Source organism: Macrobrachium nipponense, chromosome 47 (genome assembly GCF_015104395.2).
Source record: "Macrobrachium nipponense isolate FS-2020 chromosome 47, ASM1510439v2, whole genome shotgun sequence".
Classification (NCBI taxonomy): domain Eukaryota; kingdom Metazoa; phylum Arthropoda; class Malacostraca; order Decapoda; family Palaemonidae; genus Macrobrachium; species Macrobrachium nipponense.
The window spans coordinates 2924943-2938929 of record NC_087222.1 but is presented as its reverse complement, the minus strand read 5'-3'; the positions used below and the strand labels follow the sequence as shown (position 1 = coordinate 2938929).

Sequence of the window (13987 nt, the reverse complement as noted above, 5' to 3'; positions counted from 1 at the left end):
ACTGATTACAGCAGTGTAGGCTAGGCTATATTCGAGATACGATTTTTCCAACAAATTATGGGTTTTTAGAACCTAACCCTATCGTAAGTAAGAGAATGCCCGTAAAAAAGGATAAAAACTGAGACACATTTTGCACCAATTATTTCGTAGCATAAAACGTCCTCAACTCTCGTCTCTTGATCACTTGAAAAAACCCAGGCTATATGGTTTTAGATGAAATTGCTGTAAACCTTCCGTCTTGAGATAAAGTAGGCCACGATACAGGATACAGGCATCCTGTAGCCTACAGTAATGAGATCCTATGGAAACTTAAAGCCTAAACTTGCCATTAGCCTGTAAGTAAATCTTTGTGATGTCATGAAATTTAATTAATTTCACTTAGACAGTCATGGGTTACATTAGGCCAGGCTAGGCAACAGCCTACAGTCTACAGGCTGTCAATAATCTGTTTTACCAGATCCCATAGTAGGCTACGGCTATAGGGCAACCTAGTAGTACCATAGCTCTAGAAGCGAATGATACAATCTATAAACATCTACTATAACTCACCGAAGCAAAGGTCGTCCATCCCGTACTTACTTAGTAATGACTGAATAGTACTGATTGATACTCTAGGTAGGTGAGCCCAAGACAACAACTGTTCTCTTCATTTCTGACTCTGACGGTCCTTTCAGGCCCACATTATTACAGCAATTATCAGTTATCTTTGTAATTTATCAATTATTATGATTAATAATGAATTGTCTCGGTTATTAAGACGGCAGTTATTATAGAAGACAAAAGACGTTCAAATAGAAGTTACGCTACTAAGGCAGTCAATGGTCGCTTTGTTGACATTTTGGGCGTCTTCGATTTGACAGTGTTTATTGTTGTGGCTCGGTTGTTTTCGCTCATTCTAATAAGCCAATTGGTGGATAATCGTCAGAAATCAGTGGGAATAAAATTTAAAATTGAGATTAATTAGTAATTAACTGGATGATTTAATGGTAATTATTAAAACAAATATTGGATTCAGGTAATGAACGGTTTTTTTTATGTTTTGGGCGTGTCTACTATGGTCTTTTCGTTCGTGGTTCCGGTTTGAATTTGATGTTTTGATTCAAACCTAATTGATATAAAGGGGAAATTTATATATAATCATTGAAAAAACAATGAAAAATATAGATCATTTATTTAATTAAGAGATAAATCCACACACACACATCACTACACAACGCTAGATGACAGATCGCCTCAAAAGTTAAGCCAAGAAGCTGTATGTTCTGCCCTGCATTCGGGTTTTATTGGAAAAAAAGAGACAAGTTATACAATTACCATGACTGCAGAAATGACTTATAATGATTAAGGTCGTTGTAAAAAATAAATTCCAAATAAAATAGCGTGGAATTTCAACATATTTGTTAAAATAGTGAGTGAATTGGAATTGGTGTGTTCACGCCCATGCACCATATAAATAGTATGCGGCCAAAGAAGGGGCACAGAGAGGGCTGATCAGAGGGACGACAACTACCCTTAATTTCCCCTCCTCTAGACCTCTCCTAATGGCTTCTCTAGTGAGAAGTACAAACAAGATTTAATAACACCTCCAACTCTTACAATATACGGTATGTGCAATGCATTCTCCGAGAGCAACTTCAGACATATTAGGATAAATGAATTATCATAACTAAAGCAGTACTTATACTTCGTTGCTAAAATGTCTATTGACGTTTACATCAAAAGACTTCATCTCCGGGTAAAACCACAAATACTATATGCTAAAACGTAGCAGAAATCAGATAAAGTAATGGTAAGAGTGTCATTCTCGAGTAGATATGATTCTTTCACCCTTATTATGACATGCAATAGTGATGCACATAATTTCACAAAATACAAAGGCATGCAAATGTATTTAGTTTTCACATGAATACAAATAAAGTAACATAGTCCCTGTCTGTCGATTGACCTGATAGGCAGCAATTCACATTGGAAAATCAATCAATCCTTTCTTATGAGATAGACACTAGTAACTATAGTAAAGAGATATATAGCACAGGAACAAGTGAATACAAAAAAAAACACTAGAAAAAATCGTTATGAGAGGAATTTCTCACAAAAGTACTTGCTTGTCATGACAGGAAAGCAAAAGATGACTTTAGTACCGGTAATTCAGTAAAAGAAACCAGACCACATTTACCTAATGGAGAGAAACAATGTTTGTTTACAGGGATCTACTCAAAATGAAACAAAGAATACGGCTCCATTGAGCACCACTGCTTATAGCGTGTGTAGTAATAGCACCCTATGGCTGATTAAATGGTAGTCTTGTCTTGCAAAGTTCAGGGGCAGCTCACAGCTTCGTGGACTCTAAATTATACTATATAAAATCATGGTAGGTAAGTGGTAGTGTGGACATCTTCATTGTGGTGGTCCAGAGTTTCAGTACCGCACGAGGAACTGATGAATTTACTTCTTTGGCTTCTTTTCTTTATTTTTCTTTCTTAAAATCTTCAACCAAAGAAAACCTTATGGATAGAGTCAACAGACAATCAGAACCTAAGATGACTCCAATAAGAAATCACCCTGCCGAGAGAGAGAGAGAGAGAGAGAGAGAGAGAGAGAGAGAGAGAGAGAGAGAGAGAGAGAGAGAGAAGGAATGAATATACTCCTCACTTGAACATTTTTTTATGAGAAGATTTCACAATTGCAATGGACAGACGAATTCTGTCTCACCCTCACTCATGTCCTCTGCTCTTTCTACCTGAATTCCCATAGTGTAGGTCTTCTGCTATTCTCTTTCTCCACGATTTCCTGGGCTTTCCTAATATATCCACACAGACAGCTTTCCAGGAAGTGGAATCTAGGATTCAGGCCAAAGCCTGAAAGGGAAACTGAGAAGAGTAGAATGGTCTGAAAGTGAAAGTCATAACAGGAGGAAAATGGGGATCATGCAGGAGTCTGAAAGACATTTTGACCCAATTCTGAATCTTACGTCTTGAAGATACTAACAAAGACTTCCCTAAAGAAGTTGTTCCTATGAATTTTATTTTTCAATATCAAAAACCATTTCTCCCGAACAGGGGTGACTCCATAGGAAGAAATAATGCAGGAGTCAGTTACACAATAAGCATATCAACAGCACATTGAACACCCTATATACACTGTGCCACTCACTCTGGCTTCAGTTCATTCTCCTTCCTACTTGCTAGACATTGAGGCCCTTCCTTTCCAGACCTGTTTCACTCCATCCATTGAGGACTATCGAAGTCGTCATCTCCTCTTTCCACCTATCATATCCGAGTAAGTAGTGCTTACACTCTTTCCATCAACCTAATATCCTCCATTCTTTCTACTGCTATCTCCACATTATCAACCTTTTAATTCCAAAAACTTCACCTACTAGAGCGTCACTGCGCAGATATTATCACATCTCAATGCGATCTTCACATCCATTACGGAAGTATGGGCAAAACTTATGGTTAACACCAGTCACATAACTGATGAATAAAGATGGAGAATTCCTAACCCTTTATGGTCATGTGATACAATCTATACTTGGTAATGTCCTGATGCTTTTGTAATGATGAGTGATGAGAAGCAGCATCTTCTCACCTAAATACCAGGAGCTGGGGAAACAGGAAGTTTTCACTAGTTTGCCTAAACGTCTCCTCGGTGATGCTATGCAATATCTAGTTTGTAATTTGCAATTTATTGTTCTTTCATATACTTTTCCCTGATTAAACAGATATTCAACATTTCGGTCAATTTGCATTTCACCATAATCACATATGCTTTTCCGTAATAGGTTAAGGGAGAAATTACAGGTCTTCGCCTGACAAGTTTACTTTGCGAATTATTGACATGGGTTAATATTGCCAAGGTTTTCTTACAATTAGGAATAATTCAGCAGCACAATTAATACCCTTCTTATTGCTTTAGTCAGGTCACCCCCAGCGCTCAAAGCAACATTCAGAAATATGAAGACGGAATTCACATTCAGCCCCGATGCCTTTCTTCTTCTTCTTCTTCTTCTTCTTTGAGCTGAACTTTGTGAAGCTTCTGTCGGAGAAAGCTGGATCCTTCCTTTTATAGACAATAGTTTTTTTTTTTTTTTTTTTTTTGTTTTTTTTTTTTTTTTTTTTTTTTTTTTTTTTTTTTTTTTTACTCTATCACAGTCCTCCAATTCGAACTGGGTGGTATTTATAGTGTGGGGTCCGGGTTGCATCCTGCCTCCTTAGGAGTCCATCACTTTTCTTACTAGTGTGCCGTTTCTAGGATCACACTCTTCTGCATGAGTCCTGGAGCTACTTCAGCCTCTAGTTTTTCTAGATTCCTTTTCAGGGATCTTGGGATCGTGCCTAGTGCTCCTATGATTATGGGTACGATTTCCACTGGCATATCCCATATCCTTCTTATTTCTATTTTCAGATCTTGATACTTATCCATTTTTTCCCTCTCTTTCTCTCCAACTCTGGTGTCCCATGGTATTGCGACATCAATGAGTGGATACTTTCTTCTTGACTTTGTCAATCAACGTCACGTCTGGTCTGTTTGCACGTTTCACCTATCCGTTCTGATACCATAGTCCCAGAGGATCTTTGCGTGATCGTTTTCTATCCCTCACTTCCCTCAGGTTGGTGCTCGTACCACTTATTACTGCAAAGGTAGCTGATGTTTCTTGCACAGGCTCCAGTGGAGGGTTTTTGCCACTGAATCATGCCTCTTTTTGTACTGGTTCTGTGCAAGTGCCAAGCATTCACTTGCTATGTGGTTTATGGTTTCATTTTTCATATTGCACTTCCTACATATGGGAGAGATGTTATTTCCGTCTATCGTTCTTTGAACATATCTGGTTCTTAGGGACCTGATCTTGTGCCGCTGTTATCATTCCTTCAGTTTCCTTCTTAGCGCTCCCCTCTGTAGCCATTGCCAATTGTCATCGCTGGCTAGTTCTTTAGTCTGTCTCATGTATTGTCGTGTATTGGTTTGTTGTGCCAGTCCTCTGTTCTGTCTGTCTTTCTCCTGTCTCTGTATATTTCTGGGTCTTCGTCTACTTTTATTAGTCCTTCTTCCCAGCACTCTTTAGCCACTCGTCTTCACTGGTTTTCAGATATTGCCCCAGTGCTCTGTTCTCAATGTTGACGCAGTCCTCTATACTTAGTAGTCCTCTCCCTCCTTCCTTTCGTGTTTATGTATAGTCTGTCCGTATTTGCTCTTGGGTGTAGTGCTTTGTGTATTGTCATATGTTTCCTGGTTTTCTGATCTATGCTGCGGAGTTCTGCCTTCGTCCATTCCACTATTCCTGCGCTGTATCTGATTACTGGCACTGCCATGTGTTTATGGCTTTTATCATATTTCCGGCGTTTGAGTTTTGACTTGAGTATTGCCTTGAGTCTCGCATATATTCTTTCCTGATCGTTGTCCTTCATCTCTTGGTGTTTTATATCCCCTCCTTCATTATTCCCAGGGTATTTGTATCCTGTCTCATCTATGTGTTTGATTGTTGCTCCCATCTGGTAGCTTTATCCCTTCAGTTCTTCATTACTTTGCCTTTTTGTATGTTGACTAAGGCGCATTTTTTCTATTCCAAACTCCATCCTGATGTCCCCAGATACAATCCTTACAGTCTGGATTAGGGTATCTATTTCCTGATGCTCTTACCATACAGCTTGATGTCGTCCATGAACATCACATGGTTGATTCTGTTGCCTCTTTTCTTGAGTTGGTACCCGGCATCCATCTTCTGTAGTACTTTTGTCATGGGAATCATGGCTACTACGAAGAGTAGTGGGGACAGTGAGTCGCCCAGGAAGATCCCTCTCCTGATATTAACCTCTGCTAGTCTTATTCCAGAGCTTGTTAAGTATTGTTATTCCAGTTGCGCATTGTTTTTTTGAGTAAGCTGATGGTGTTTTCCTCTGCCCCATATATTTTCAGGCATTCTATTAGCCATGTGTGTGGTATCATGTCGAAGGCTTTCTTATAGTCTATCCATGCCATGCTTAGGTTGGTTTTCCTTCTCCTACTGTTCTTCATTACCATTTTGTCTATCAGGGCTGGTCTTTTGTGCCCCTACACTTCCTTCTGCAGCCTTTCTGTGGTGGGGGATGGTGTTTGTCTCTCTAGGTAGTTATATAGCCTTTCACTGATGATACCTGTTAGTAACTTCCACAATTATTGGTAGGCAGGTGATAGGCCTGTAGTTACTGGCTATATTTCCCTTAACTCTTGTCTTTTTGTACTAAGGATGTTCTTCCTGTGGTCATCCATTTAGGTGCATGGTGATTTGAGATACAATGCTGGAGTTGTTCTGCTATTCGTGGGTGTAGGGCCTTGAAGTTTTTCAGCCAGTATCCATGGACTTCATCGGGACCTGGGGCTTTCCAGTTTGGTTCATTCTTTAGTTGGTGTCTGACTGTGTCTGTCGTGATCTCTGTGAATCTTTGTTTTATTCTCCCTGTTTCTTCTTCCTTGACTTCCTGGAGCCATGTTGCATGTTTGTTGTGTGATACCGGATTGCTCCATATGTTTTCCCAGAGTCTCTTACTTGGTTCGGCTTCAGGAATTTCTGGGTGGTTGTCTCCCTCTTAGTTGGCTGTATAGTCTTTCTGGTTGGTTCCGAATAGTTTGTTCTGTTGGTATCCCTTATTCCTGTTCGTGTACCGTTGGATCTTATGTGCTTTGGCCTTAAGCCTTTGTTTTACATCTTCTATTGTGTTGTTTAGTCCCCTCTCTTGTACTTTGTATTTCTCGTTGAGTTCCTCCCTTGTTTTCTTGCTTCTTAGCCTTTTTTTTGCCATCTCTTTCAGTTTACTCAAGTCAGATCTCATCACCATGATTTGCTTTTCCAGGCGCCTTTTCCAAGGAGGTTGCTGTTTTGGTTTCTGTTGGGCTGGTTGTGCTGGTGGTGTTGGTGTTCGAATCCCCATCAGTTCTGCTACTAATCTTGCTCCTGCATATGTCAAGTTATTATTATTATTATTATTATTATTATTATTATTATTATTATTATTATTTCCCAGGAGGTGTCATTTCTCTTAGGGACTATAGTAGCTCTGAGTTCACACTTAATACTTAATGTGGCGAAAAAGATGGACTTATAGTGGACTGTATTATATGCTTAACGTTGTTACTTGGTCAAAAACCGCTAAAAGCCTTACGTAACAACTCCACAAAACTCCCTTTGCGGTTTCTAAATTACGGGGAGATATCTCTCAACCCAATTCATTATTAACGAGGATAACACACCAATATCGTTAATGAATAGTAGCACAATTAAGTACTTTCACTTACTGAGCAGTCCTTGTATACATGAACTCAGATCATAAATCGCCATACAAGATACAACGAGAGGTATGCCTCTCTCTCTCTCTCTAAATGTTGCGAGGACTCACAGGTTGATTTTCAGACCTTAGAGGACCGCTGTGTTATCTCGTTTCCAAGTTATTTGCATAACCTTCAAGTATGAACACAATAAAGGTTTATCAGATCAATTTATATTCACCATCCACAAAACTGAAACATAGGAAAAATGAAATAAAATCGATGGGATATTGAAATGCATTTGATAAATGTAAAGTTAAAATTAATTTAATAAGTAAAAGTTAAACATATCAAAGAGTAATAACATATAAGTGACAATGAAATTAATCTCTCAAGGGGAATTGTAAATCAATGGCACTAAAATGAAACAAATTATGACAAAATTCAAAGAATCAGGGCAATTGCCCTTTCTAAATCCACACACACATCACTACACAACACTAGATAACAGGCCACCTCAAAAGTTGAGCCAAGAAGCTGTCCGTTCCGTCCTGCATTCGGGTTTTGTTGGGGAAAAGAGACAAGTTATTCAATTACCACGAATGTAGAACTGACGTACAAGGTTTTCATGAACATAAAAAACTTTACAATAATTATCAAGTTCGTTGTCAAAAATAAATTCCAAATATAATAGTGTGCAACTTCAACATATTTATTAAATGTAGTGAATTAATTGGTGGTGTGTGTCAATACAATTTTGGGCGATATCACGCCCATACAGTGTACTACGCACATACGCATACACACTCCTAGAGGGGACGCAAGGAGGAGTTCAGAGGGGCGAACTGCTACCCTTCTTTCCCTCCGATCTCTTGACCTCTCCTAATGGCTTCTCTGGCGAGAGGCACAAACAAGACCCAATGACACCAACTCTTACCATATGTAATATGCGCAATACATTCACCAAGAACAATTTCATATATATAAAGACAAATGAATTATCATAACTAAAACAGTAATTATACTTTGTTACTAAAACGTCTACCGACGTTATGTCAAAAGACTTCGTCTTTGTGTAAAATCATCCTTTCGGTGCTAACCGCACCACAGATCACTACGTACCCTAACCGAAAATTAGGCAAAATCAGATAAAATAATGTTAAGAGTGCCGTTCTCGAGTAGATGTGGTTCTTTCACCCTTATTATGTCATGCAATGTAGACATACATATCTTTGCAAAATATATGGGCATGCGAATGCATTTGGTTTTCACATGAATACAAATACAGTAACATAGTTCCTGTCTGTCGATTACCTGACAGACGGCAATACGCAGTGATAATCAATCAATAATTTCTTATGAGACAGACACTAATAACTATAATAAAAGACAAATAGCATGGAAACAATCGAATACACAAAAACAAAAAATAAAATCTTTGTGAGAGGAATTCCTCACACCCTCCCCCACCAAAAAATTCATACAACACATGTATAGTGTCCTTATAACGCTCCTTCTCGAATCAACTGTTTCCTTTGTTCGTGGCCTTAGCAGCAGTTCTTCTCATGGGCCGACGATCAGACATCACTTGTAGAGGCGGGGAACCTGTTGAGGTCGTAGGGTCATCCTCCGCAACACTCTCTAGGCCGTCTCCTACGTCCTTGGTTTCGGCGACGATGGTATGAGTTCTATAAACGAGACTTTTTCTGTACAGGGCTCTTTGTAAGCACGATTTCACCACTCTGATCAGTCTCTCGTAAAAGCCGCCTTTCCATGGTGATCGGGGTGTTATGAACTTCCATTCTAAATTATGATCCGTCAGATAATTTCTTACTTCGGGCTCTTCGCTGATATCTCTTAGAAACTTACTGGCTGCAATGGAGTTTGGCGCATTATCACTTATTAAAACTTTCGGAAGTCCGTGTCTTGCCGCGAATTGTCTTAAAACAAAGAGGAATTCTTGTGCATTCATGGATTTGCACACATATAGGGCAACTGCTCTTGACGTAGCGCATGTAAACAACAAGACATACGCCTTCTCGTTCTCAGCTTCATTTTCAGCCACATTAATGTTTCCCGTATAGTCGACGCCAGCACAGGAAAAAGGGATTTGATGCTTAACTCATTCGGGTGGTAACGGGAGAAATCCAGGCAGACTTAGAGGTTGATTTTGTGCTTTCTTACACAATAAGCACTCTTTCAGGATCTTCTTAACGGACTGTCTCATTTTTCCAGCCCAAAACTGTTGTCTCAATATAACCGCAAGTGTATTCGTGTTGTAGTGCAAGTTGAGTATGTGATAATGAGACACTATAAGTTGCCATAAGGGGTGTCGGCTGGCGACATATACTGGATGCTTAGCGAATTCTGGCAATTCTGCATTATGAAATCTTCCTTGGCACCGAATGACACCACTTTCATCAACATAAAGTCCTAATTGTCTGATAAGATTCCTTAACTCAGAGGGAACACTAGAACTGGTTTGTAACCCATTAGTCAACGCATAATATAGCGTTGGAAAAGCTTGACGCTGCATGATTCTGATTTTAAAACAAGTAAATTGTTACTTTCCCTGAATTTATCAGGAAATACTCTTCTCCCAAACAAGATCAATCTACCTACAATCCTCACTGCGTGTTTCAATGAGAACTCAGAACAATTAAATACAAGCACATCATCATCAGGGTTTCTCAAAACTGGTTCTACAAATAATTTCATTTACATTAACAGACTCGATGTAAACTGCATCCTCTTGTTCTGGAACTTATTTTTGTCAATAATCCAGGTCGGGCCATGAAACCACAAACCTGACTTACTCAAAAGAGACATTGAAATACCTCGCGTAACTAAATCAGCAGGATTATCCTCGCTCTTAACATATAACAACCTGATGTTATGACTGGACTTCAAGTCCTTGATTTCCTTTACTCTGTTGTTACAAACACTTCTTTGCATCTTTCATAAAATACCCAACTCAAAGCTACTTGGGAGTCACTCCAAACAGTACAATCTGAAAATTTATCCCAAAAATCTCTAGCAAATGAACAGCTAGGCGCATGCCTATAGTTAAAGCAAGTAATAATTTTGATGGGGAATAGTGAGTGAGGGGCTCAGGCTACTCGAGACTTACTAATTAGCAAGTGACTTGTGTGCTTACTGCTAACAACAAAAACTACGCACAGGCTCCATAAGCCACATAGAGATGCATCAACAAATACATGTAAGCTACAAGTTCCTTCATTAAAATTCATCGAACTCTTTCTTTAAATCCATCATCATTTCGTCATCCCAGTCAGTTTTCAGTTCCCACAATTTCTTCACAAATAGTTTTCCCTTGATTGTTACGGGCGTTAATATTCCCAAAGGATCAAAGATGGTTGAAAGGAGAGACACAATCTTTCTCTTAGTCAAAGTACAACATTTCCTAGATTATTCACATATGTAACAATCTGAGAAGGCATCTTTACACTCAATGAGTCATTACAGGTATCCCACAAGAGACCGAGTAGTTTTACTGCATTCAAGTTGACAGTATCTGGGCTATGTTTATCATTAAATGAACTCAAGTTGCTAGCCCATTCTCCCAAAGGCATATCAGCTTCCAACATAATTAGGTTTACCTTATTACTCTCGAGTTCTAAATCTTCACATTTCTCATAAGTTTTCATAAAGTTATCCACATACAAGGACTTCTTTACTGAACTGGCAATGGGATCTGAATGGTTTTGGAAATGATACTGTATTGTCTGATTCAGCAGAAAAGGTGAACAAGTAGCTCCAAACAATAAAACCTTAAATCTAAAAGTCTTGACATGCTTAATATCTCTATCAGCAAACCATAAGAATCTTGTGAAATCTCTGTGATTTTCATTAATTCCTATTCTAAGGAAAGCTTTACTTATGTCTGCTACTACAGCATATTTGTTCTGACGAAATTCCAGCAGCATATCTGTCAATTTCGTTGCCAGATTAGGTCCCGCATGTAAACAATCGTTGAGGGACTTTGCATGGTGTGACTCCTTACTACTTTCATTGAAACTATCCTAATTGGAGTCGTAGCAGATTCCTTGAAAACTAAAAGTGGTGATGTAAATAATGATTAATGCCATCAACTGGATCAAAGGAGTTATCTTCTAACTTTACCTCCTCAATAATCCTAACTTAACATACTCATCTAAAACAGACTGATACTGATCAAACATGACTGGTTTAGAATGAAAGGTTCTCTTAAGTGAATATAATTGACCTAAGGCTTTTCTATAACACGTAGGGGGTCTGGCATCGCTCTTAAATGGCAAATCAATCGTATATTTGTTATCAGTCTTTACAATAGTCTCATTGAAATGTTCGATCGCTGCTTGATCGTTATAGGATCGCGCATCCTTCCCGATGCCGATCGTATCTAATGACCACAGTCTAGAAATATCCTCACCATCAAGAGGATTTACAGAAGCAGTGACTCTCGAGCAAACTATACTCTGTGTACTTATTACAGATCTTACATTTTCATCATCACTGATAACATTACAAGCCCAATTGGGTATAGGACCAAAAATAACAGCACCGGCGGTGCTACCAAGCAAGCATACATCATCATATTTATCGTGACAATACACAAATGCATTATAATAATCAGCACCAATAATCAAACCTATATCACTGTGGGTATCTGATTCAATATTCTTATCTGCCAGTTTAACACCTCCTTCTTGCAATCTCAGATACACGTTGTGTAGACCAGGTGTGTGTATGGAAGTGTTAACATGATTACAAACAACAGCGTTTAATTTGATACGTTTAGTACCTGCTCGAACCATTACTCTTACTACATCAAACATTTTAGTTTCAACATTATCTCCAAACGGAATTAATGTGAGTTTCACTTGCTTTATGGGCACTAAGTTCAATTTCTCAACAACATCTGGGTTAATGAACGTTCTTTGAGATCCGCTGTCTAAAGATGCTCGAACCGGGATCCGATTCCCATCATTACTCAATAGAAGGGTGGCTGTCGGTAACGCTGTCGGTCGAAGAGATGCGACATTTTTCACAGTTATTTGATTACTGTTAACATTATTCTGAGAATGACTCTGATTATTCGTAGCCGCTGATTTCTGACTAGTCCTGAAACTAGGCTGCGATTGAGCAGTTTCTATAGGCTTATTATCAGCTCTACTATGACCTGATTTGGTGCTAGAAGGTTGCTGAGACAAATTTACATTGATGCTCGTAGAATTAGGTAATAGTCTAGCACATAGGAATGTATGATGTTTACCATTACAGATAAAACAATATGCCTTACTCTTACTGTTACATTCAAATAAACGATGACCCTTTCTTAAACAACCATAGCATAGTTGTAATTCATTGATACGAGCTCTTCTAGTCTCTAAAGTATTGTATTTCATGCAGACCTTACCGCTGTGTTCGCCTTGACAAAAACAACAAGAAAAAGTTATTTTCTTAGGGGTATTTCTAACATTAGTGTTGCAAGCACTACTAGGCGAATTAGCTTGACGCTCGTTTTTCGAACTCGTGTTACGATCCTTGCCACTCTTAACTGGGTTGGATGGTGATGGCGTGGGGTTATGCATATTACTTCTACCTAAACGCTCAATTAATTTTTCAATGCCCTTTCTCAATTGATCTACACTGAGTTCACAAGTATCATATCTCTGATACAAGGCTTGCAATGTTTCTTTGGATAAACACCGCTTGATAATTGCTTTCTCATTAGAGTCGCCGCTCGTAATACCTGGTAAAGCGTCTAACTGATGAACGATGCTATTCCATTTCATAAGGAAATCCATCAGTTGCTCTGCATCATGCTCAGGGTGCGGTAAACTTAACAGCCGATTTCTTAAGTTCTCTTCTAATTTCCCAACGTTGGAAAAACGAGTTTTCAGTAGGTTTATCGCTGGACTATAATTAGCTGGAGTTATAGCTAAACCCTCAACGGTTTCGCGTGCTTTACCCTTAAGATAACTAGTCAGCATAGTAAACTTGATGACATCATTCATGTCCTGCCTATCATGAATAACTGCTTTAAAAACAGTCCAAAAATGATACCATAGCTCAATTTTGCCATCAAAAGTAGGTATCGTAATTTGAGGCAACTTAGGTTGTGGAAAATATTTAGGGTAGCAGGTACCGCAGGTGTCGGATCAACAGGTGTGGGCGCGGGCGCTGGGGCGGGCGCGGGCGCGGGTGTGGGTGCTGCTAACCGATCGGTGAGTTTGGAGATTTCGTTGTCCGCGCTAGAGAGTTAACCATTAGTCCTCGTTATAGCATTTACTAATTCTCGACCCTTAATCTCCTTATAATATTCAGAAGCGGCTGTCTGTAGTGAATCAGCTGCTTTCTGAAGGGAACCTAAACGCAGCTTAATTACTGCTGTAGACAACTGTTCAACACGTTTTATCTCATACAAACGTCGTTCGATTTCACGTATAGCAGCCTCATACAAAATGAGCGCATTACTACAATTGTCTGCATCCATGGTGAAAATTTTAAGGCACAATCACCTTACAAAACATACAAAGTTGACAACAACAATTACAATATAAATCTCAATAATATCGAAGTAACAACACTTCCTCGAAAAACACTGATACACAGAAAAACATTCAAGTTAACAATCTGTGTTCTACAAAAATAATACCGGTCAATACCGTATTACAAAACTCTTATTCAAAAGTCAAATTGCAATGAGACGGAAGAATACACATCGTCTCATTACATCGCA

At 38.9% G+C, this 13987-nt stretch overlaps 2 protein-coding genes across 2 annotated transcripts; both read right to left on the bottom strand.

Annotated features, from left to right (window-relative positions):
* Positions 1 to 10649: 10649 nt before the first annotated feature.
* LOC135204403 (uncharacterized) lies at positions 10650 to 11189 on the bottom strand. The gene has a single exon (XM_064234617.1). It carries the CDS (start codon positions 11187 to 11189, stop codon positions 10650 to 10652), a length of 540 nt encoding a protein of 179 aa, XP_064090687.1.
* A 192-nt stretch (positions 11190 to 11381) lies between these two features.
* Positions 11382 to 13741, bottom strand: LOC135204402 (uncharacterized). The gene is made up of 2 exons (XM_064234616.1): positions 13513 to 13741; positions 11382 to 13285 (listed from the first exon to the last, which is right to left on the bottom strand). Exons 1-2 carry the CDS (start codon positions 13739 to 13741, stop codon positions 11382 to 11384), a joined length of 2133 nt encoding a protein of 710 aa, XP_064090686.1.
* Positions 13742 to 13987: the final 246 nt, after the last annotated feature.